Here is an 8,492-nt window from a genome sequence, read left to right as displayed (position 1 = left end):
TTAAATTCATTAATGTAATATTTTAAAATACAATAAAAAAACTCACTTAATAACTGAGTAACAAAAGAATAATGGTGTTGTTCAAATGCAATTTTAAAAGGGGGCAATCAAGAGCCTTGCCTCCAAAAAGAAAAATATTCCATTTAGTCCCTTTTTTTAAATAATAAAAATTTAAGTTAATATATGATAGAATTATTTATTGACCCCTCAATGAAATTTTTTTTATAATTTAATTCCAACTCTCACTAAAAAACTTCTGAATTCACTGTTATAAACTTGAATTAAAAAATAATTAAATTTATTCACAATTAAATTTACATTTTTAATTTTAAAAATAAAGAGATTGTATTCCTTAAAATAAAAATAGGGAAGACTAATTTCAAATATAAAAAAATACAAGGACCTATTAAAAAAAAGTTCAATTTATTCTCTCAAAGTCAACAATTTTTCTTCATAGTATTCCATACAAATTCGTATGTGAATGACTGATCCCAAAGTAGAAGATTCGATTTTTTTTTCTTCTTTAAAAGGAGTTCGTCTAAATCTCAAATATCGTCATCATTTTTCCCCACTTGGAAGCAAAAATAAATATATAGAGAGGAACCATTCTCTGGAAACCTCCGATTCCATTGAAGAAGTTGAAGCCCAAAGTTCGGTACTTTTTTATTCTTTCATGATAAACAGGTATTTCCCACTATTTTTTTGCTATGGTTTTTTCTTTTTTTCCTTTTCTTGATTTTCCCTACTTTTTTTTCCCGGGGGGGGGGGGAGGGGGGGACTCTGTCCTGTTTCTCTGTTTTCATGGAAAATGGCGATTGAATTTTGGGGTAAATGGAATTATTGCTTTTTGGTCTTTAGTTACTTTTTTGGGTCCTGCCTGCACTTTTAGTAACCCCTTAAAATCAGTGGTTTCATATCTATTCTTTTTCATTTACAGCTTTTCGAGGCAAAAATATGACTTTCCCCAGAGAATTCAAATGTATTTTAATTTGCATGTAGTGGGTTGACATTAAACAATTGAATTTGATAATAAATGAAGTTGTTGCGGAGAGTCATCTCTGTTATGGGCATCTGGTGGGCCAGCGATATTTTGATCCTACACTGTTTGATGTTGAGTTGTTTGGGTATTTTGTCTTAGTAGTTTATTTTATATGGTGGCTTTGTGGACGCATGCATCAACTAAAATCCATATTAAGCATTTTGATATGATTTAAAGTTGTAGTGTGATTTCTATAAGCTCCATAAGGAGGATATTCTTGTTATAAAGCAGCTACTAAAGCTGAGGTAGTAACCTTAAAATATGAGAAAGAGAATTTAGTGCTGACCTCACTTCTTGCAACGTCAATGGATAGAAGAGAATGACAAAAGCTGACCGTTCTTTAAGGAGAGAAGGGGGAGTTTTTATATTGTTACCAGCTTACCATGTCTTATTTGGACAGTCTCAGTGGATGTGTAGGTTCTTTTATAAGATTTTGACGTTTGACAAGCTATCTGTCATTGCAGGAACTGAAGCGTAAAGTGTTGGTCTGTGTTGGTGTTGTCTCAGTGGAATATGGCTTCTAATACTAGTGTAGGACAGAAATGTCCATCGCCGATGAAGGCTACATCGAATGGTTTCTTCCAGGGTGATAACCCCCTTGATTATGCACTTCCTCTTGCCATTCTGCAGATATGTTTGGTGGTTGTACTCACAAGGGGTCTCGCTGTTCTTTTAAGGCCGATAAGGCAGCCACGTGTGGTTGCAGAGATCATCGTGAGTCCCTTTCTTTCTTCAATGTTCGTACTTCTGCAATAATCATTTATTAGTTCCCATCTTAGTGTTATTTATGTATGGTTATTAGCATACCTGCTGACTGATGTAGAACTATGGAGAAAGTATGAGGTTCTGTTGCTTTAGTTCTTCTCCCTTCTCCTCCTTGTTCACTTTGAATTAAGATATTCTTGTCAAGTGTAAGATGGTCAAGCGATTAACAAGCTTATGCGAAGTTTAGAACAGCAATATACATGTCATGCGGTAGGAACTAGTTGATCTGAAAAAGGCTTCATTTTTTTTTTGGCTTCCCAGTGGATGTGTCGATCGGATAAACATGTTTTCATTCATTAGAATTTATGGTTAATTTGATAGTGGCATCATTTATATTTTTTTGCTCTTGTATCAGGGAGGAATTTTGCTTGGGCCATCTGTTCTGGGTAGAAGCAAGAGCTACTTAGAAGCTATATTTCCTCCCAAGAGTCTCACTGTATTGGATACCTTAGCAAACCTTGGTCTCATTTTCTTTTTATTCCTTGCTGGCCTGGAGATAGATCCCAAAGCCCTGCGGCAAACTGGGAAAACTGCCCTTGCAATTGCCCTTGCTGGTATAGGGCTTCCTTTTGCCTTAGGAATCGGTTCTTCATTTTTACTCAGAGCAACTATATCGAAAGGTGTAAATGCTTCGGCTTTTCTTATATTCATGGGTGTTGCTCTTTCTATCACTGCCTTTCCTGTCTTAGCTCGCATTCTAGCAGAGTTGAAGCTTTTAACCACAGATGTTGGAAGAATGGCCATGTCAGCTGCAGCTGTTAATGATGTAGCTGCATGGATTCTACTTGCTCTTGCTGTAGCCCTATCTGGCTCCAACACTTCTCCTGTTGTATCACTTTGGGTCTTCTTGTCTGGTTGTGTTTTTGTCATTTGTTTGGCTCTCATTGTACCACCAATTTTCAAATGGATGGCTCGTCGATGCCATGAAGGCGAACCGGTAGAAGAGATATACATATGTGCTACATTAGCTGTTGTTCTTGCAGCTGGGTTCGTAACCGATGCCATTGGAATTCATGCCATGTTTGGCGCTTTTGTGGTTGGAGTTCTTTTTCCAAAGGAAGGGCCATTTGCCCATGCTCTTGTGGAAAAAGTCGAGGATCTTGTATCTGGTCTGTTCTTGCCATTGTACTTTGTGTCAAGTGGACTGAAGACAAATATTGCAACAATTCAAGGGCTCCAATCCTGGGGTCTTCTGGCTTTGGTGATTTTTACAGCGTGTTTCGGGAAGATCATTGGGACTGTTGTGGTGTCCCTTTGTTGCAAAGTGCCTCTTCGTGGAGCTCTCGCACTCGGGTTCCTTATGAACACAAAAGGGTTGGTGGAACTGATTGTTCTCAACATTGGGAAGGATAGAAAGGTGAATTGAGTTTTCTTTCTTTAGTGGTCATCATTAAGGTCATTGTTCATTATGTTTTTTTTATGAAATAAATGATGCATTTTTCGTGTTTGAACTTTCAGGTTTTGAATGATCAAACATTTGCTATTATGGTTCTAATGGCTCTCTTCACTACATTCATTACCACACCAGTTGTTATGGCGGTATATAAGCCTGCAAGGAGAAAAATGGACTACAAATATAGGACCATTGAAAGAAAAAATTCAGATGCTCAACTAAGAATATTGGCCTGTTTTCACAGTGCAAGAAATATACCATCAATGATCAATCTCTTTGAGGCTTCACGAGGAGTTGCGAAGCGTGAAGGACTGTCCGTGTATGCTCTGCATCTCATGGAGCTGTCGGAGAGATCATCGGCTATACTAATGGTACACAAGGCAAGGAAAAATGGGCTTCCCTTCTGGAGTAAGGGTTGGCGTTCAGATTCTGACCATGTGGTTGTGGCATTCGAGGCTTTCCAACAACTGAGTCAAGTAACTGTCCGATCAATGACTTCAATCTCTTCAATGGCTGACATGCATGAGGATATATGTTCAACTGCTGAGAGCAAGAGAGCTGCAATCATAATCCTTCCATTCCATAAGCACCAGCGAGTAGATGGCTCTTTTGAAACTACTCGGACAGACTTCAGGTGGGTGAACCGAAGGGTCCTTGAACATGCACCTTGTTCTGTTGGAATTCTAGTTGATCGTGGCCTCGGTGGAACCACCCATGTATCTGCAAGCAATGTTTCTTACTTGATAACAGTGCTCTTCTTCGGGGGTCCCGATGATTGCGAAGCACTTGCTTACGGAGCTCGAATGGCCGAACACCCTGGTATCAGTTTAAATATCATTCGCTTTGTAGTGGAACCTGAGTCCATTGGAGAAATTTCTACAATTAATATGCAAGAAAACGCTGGCATCGAAACAAAGTCATCAGCTGAAGAATTTCTATCTCGGTTTAGGAATCTACAAAAGGATGATTCTGTTAGATACGAAGAAAAAGCTGTCCGAAATGTCACTGAAATCATTGCTGCAATCTGTGGGGCAGACCGCTCCAATCTTTTCCTCGTGGGGCGAATGCCTGAAGGTGAACTGGCCTTAGCTTTAAGGAGGAGAAGTGAATGCCCTGAACTAGGAGCTGTTGGTAGTTTGCTGATTGCACCAGATTTCTCAGTGACAGCATCAGTCTTGGTCATTCAACAGTACAATGGCTACACATGTCCGAATTTGGACCCATACATGAAAGAAGAATCACCTGACAAGGATTCAGAATCCAGCTAAAAACATCTTCATGTTTTTCGTGACACATGAAGGTTTAATCACCGAGTCACTTCCCAATGGTATGTTTCGAGTTGTTTTAGACAATAAAGATCTAATTCTAGGTTACCTTTCTTTGAAGATATGTAAGAATTTCGTATATGTATAGGCTGGAGATAGCAACAAGTGGATAATACCATAGCAGGGTACATATTTCCAGGGCAATTCGTGATAAGCTTTCTCATAAACTGGATAAAAATAAAATGAAACCCTGTTTTCAATAAGCTGAAAGCTGATGATACTGCCAAGGAACTCTGTTTTCAGTTGGCACTTTTAAGAGATTTAAATGGCATTCCAATCTGTAACTGTGATCTAGCCATGGTATCTGCATATATGGTTGCTGCAAATTTTGGCAGTAATGAGCAGACTTGGGAGTACCCATTTTGCCATGTTAAAGAACTGAATGTTTGATTTTTGATTTTGATTTTTATTTTTGACTTGAGTTTAATCTAGCAGATACAAAAAATCACCCAAAAAAAAAATATTCATTCTGAATTTAATATTAATTTTTATAATTAACGAATTAAGTCACTTATGCTAGTTTTATTAAATAACGGCAATGCAAAAGTTGGCTTATTTTTCTTAAACAAAATGAATTTTGGAAATTTATGTTTAGTAATGTATGGCATATATTTCATTAGCAGGGTCGGGCTGATACAAAATTTAAGGTATAATTTTTGGGTTCAGGTTTAATTTAAAAAATGAGTTTAAAATTCTATTTAAATCCGGTCTAGATAAAAAATGTTAAACTAGAGTCATGCTTAGTTTGCTTGTATTAAATTTTTATATTATTTTTACATAAAAATATATATTAAAAAATATAATATATTAAATACACTAAAAATATTAAAATAAATATTTTTTAATAAATTTAAAATATATTAACAGGTTTTTATAATTAAATAATATTAATATAGTTGCAACTTAGTAAATAAATGCCTCTAAAATAATAATAAAAATAACAATAAAATAAGAGTTACATAATATCAAAATAAAAACAAAAAAAATAGTAGTAATATAATAACAACATAACAATAAAACAACAATGGAAAAAAAATTTAGACAAATTCGGGTTGAGTCGGGCTGGACTAAGACAAAAAAATTTTACCTGATATCTGACTCGTTTAAAAAATGGACATTATTTTTTGTTTAAACCTATTTTTTTATATATATATTTTTACTTGAATCTTTTTACCTTTTAGACAGACTTTTAAATTTGGACAAATTACTCAACACATAATTAGTTAGAAATTATGCATATCGAATCTACGTTTTCACTAGAATTGCTTCAAAGGAAGTTAGTATAAGTAAGCTAATTTATTAATTAAAAATATCAGTGATATAATTTGACGAAAGTAAAAGTTTATGAGATATATGAAAGTTGATGCTAAATCAAAAGCCTTGGTAGAGGCTAAATTTTTTCTTGTTTTAAAACTAAAACATTTCACCATTCATCATTAATTAGTAAAGGCTAAAATTTTGACTTTTGTGTCCATGTAAGTGCCACTCCTCAATCTTTATTTCTTTAAAGATACGTGGAAATTACTTTTTTTTAAAAAAAATCTAAATTACTTAACTAATATGTATTGTATTATATATGATAAACTGTAATTTATCAGTTTTATTAAATATTTAATAGTTGAGTAACTTAAATGAAAAAAATAAATTATTAAAGTAGTTATTTTTGTTTGCTTTAGGCTACATTCTAGTCACTTATATTTGAAATGTTATGTTTTAGTCTTACGTTATAACATTTTAGTCACTAAACCATTAATTCTCGTTAACGATGTCGAAACCAACTTTATTTTTGGAAAAAACACAAAAATTAGTTGTCGATGAAAATTTGGAGTCACCACCAATCTTTTATTAAGGTGTGATTGGATCACCTAAAAAACGACTTTGGTCTACGAGTTTCAGAAAAACGGATTCGGGAGTCAGTTACGTACGAGGAAGGATTAGCACCCTCATAACGCCCAAAAATTGGTACCAAATTGATTAATTAACGTCTTATAGTCGAGAGTAAAAAATATGCGATCCTTAATCAAATTATTTATTAAGACTTTCTCATTTTGAAAAAAAGAAAAATATCACACCCAATGCGTTAGGACACAACATTTTATTCTTTTCAAGATGAGTTAGTCCAAAAAAATCTCGTGTAATAAAATGTAAGAAAATATCTAATTGTTTAAAATTTATGAAGAAATCGCAGCCCAATACGTTAGGGCACAATTTCCTAAAATCCCAAACATTCAATATTTCCTTTATTTTTTTTAAAAATCATTATCTCGAGAAATCAACGTGTCACATCCAATACGTTAGGACACAACATATTGAATTCCCGATGACAAGTTTTATTTTGTTTGATTAAAGAGCAATTCTCGATTGTTAGATTTAACGAAGAAAATCGGAACCCAATACTTTAGGGCTCAATATTCTCGAAAATCCTAAATACAAGTATTATCTCTATTTTGAAAATTTTCATTTTTAAATTCGAGTAAAAAGATGATGTAATGTTATAATGTATATATGTATGCTACAATAATAAATACAACAATAATAAATACAACAATGGCATAGAAATAATGTATACAAATGAATAAGTGAAACTAATATACATAAAAAATAAGCAATGACATGCAAAGTATCAAATGAACGAGCAAAAATAATATAAATGAAAACACAAATTAATAAACAAATGAAAGAACTAAATAAAAAAAATAAAGAATAAAAGGTACCTAATATAACATTTTAAAAAAAAAAACAAGCAAGTGGATTTACACATAAAATCTAGAATTATAAAATTTACATATAGCAAAATCTATAATGTATTTATGAAAATAAAGGAAAAAATACATAATTATGCTTATATATATATAATAAAAAGTAGATATTTAATCATTTTAAAAACATAAATATATACGTATAAATATAAAAAAATATTCATATATAGAAAAATATTCATAAAAAAATATATATATACACATATATAGATAAAAAAATAATTATATAAAAAAAATTTATATTATCAATTAATTAAAAAATAAAGAAAATAAAAAGGACTAAATTGAACTATAGACGTGAATCTGGGGCAAATTCGTAAATAATTGAATTCTGGAGGACCAAATCGAACGCGCCAAGAATACAGAGGGGCTGGAAAGGAAATTATCCCTTCTCCTCTAAAACGGCGCCGTTGCAAATTGGACCAAATTGAAATTAAAATAAATAAAAGGGTAAATCTAAAACATAAAAAAAACTTAATTGGAAATATATTAAAAGGCGGAGGGGCTAAAAGCGCAATTTGCCCCTTCGCTAAAAAACACACGGATCCTAGACCGGGTCGGGTCGGTCTCCCCAAAACGACGCCATTTTGGGCGTCTGGGGAGGTCTGGTGAAACGACGTCATTTCACTAGGCTATTTAAGACAAAAAAACATTAAAAATTTTCATTCTCTCCTTTCTTTTTTTAAAAAAATAGAAATCTCTTAAAAAAAAGCTCTCCCCTCCCTAGCTCTCCGGCCAAGGCCCGATCATCAGCCAGTCATCGGTCACCGCGCCGGTCGCCGGTCTCCGGCGCCGGCACCGCCGTCTGCGGTGGCCGGAAAAGGGAAAATTCCCAACTTGGCTTTCTCGACCTCTCTAAGCCCGAATCTGGGTTTAAAATCTTCAAACAGTAAGAGAAAAAACCTAAAAGCCCAGGAAACCTTTCGATTTCCGACCGCCTTTCCTCGGAGATGACTTCCTCGGCCGTTCACGGCGATTTGGGCTCAAAACACAGGTTATTTCTCTCTTTTCTCTTATTTATTTTATTCGTATCTATATAAATGATAAAAAATATAACAGTAAAAAATAAATAAAAACTGCAAGTAACAACCTTTGATCGATTTTTGTTTTCTGTATTGCGAAAGTAATAGCTTTTTTATTTGATTTTCGAACCGGGATCCTTATTACAGTATTTGTGTGGCTCTTTATAGCCGAATGAAAATCCTACAAAG

At 33.9% G+C, this 8,492-nt stretch overlaps 1 protein-coding gene across 2 annotated transcripts; it reads left to right on the top strand.

Moving 5' to 3' along the window:
* Window positions 1-462: 462 nt before the first annotated feature.
* LOC107950739 (cation/H(+) antiporter 18) lies at window positions 463-4,725 on the top strand. Of its 2 annotated transcripts, XR_001698189.2 has the most exons (5): window positions 489-684; window positions 1,504-1,753; window positions 2,160-3,161; window positions 3,263-4,524; window positions 4,611-4,725. XR_001698189.2 is itself a non-coding variant. In XM_016885691.2 (4 exons), exons 2-4 carry the CDS (start codon window positions 1,553-1,555, stop codon window positions 4,463-4,465), a joined length of 2,406 nt encoding a protein of 801 aa, XP_016741180.2. In that variant the 5' UTR covers window positions 463-684; window positions 1,504-1,552; the 3' UTR covers window positions 4,466-4,725. The 2 variants fall into 2 exon arrangements, 1 of the variants encoding a protein (XP_016741180.2); XM_016885691.2 differs by having other exon boundaries at window positions 463-684; window positions 3,263-4,725.
* The last annotated feature ends 3,767 nt before the right edge of the window (window positions 4,726-8,492 follow it).

Source organism: Gossypium hirsutum, chromosome D03, assembly GCF_007990345.1.
Source record: "Gossypium hirsutum isolate 1008001.06 chromosome D03, Gossypium_hirsutum_v2.1, whole genome shotgun sequence".
Lineage (NCBI taxonomy): Eukaryota > Viridiplantae > Streptophyta > Magnoliopsida > Malvales > Malvaceae > Gossypium > Gossypium hirsutum.
Note: the sequence above shows the minus strand (reverse complement) of the source record. Positions and strands in the feature narration are given on the sequence as shown.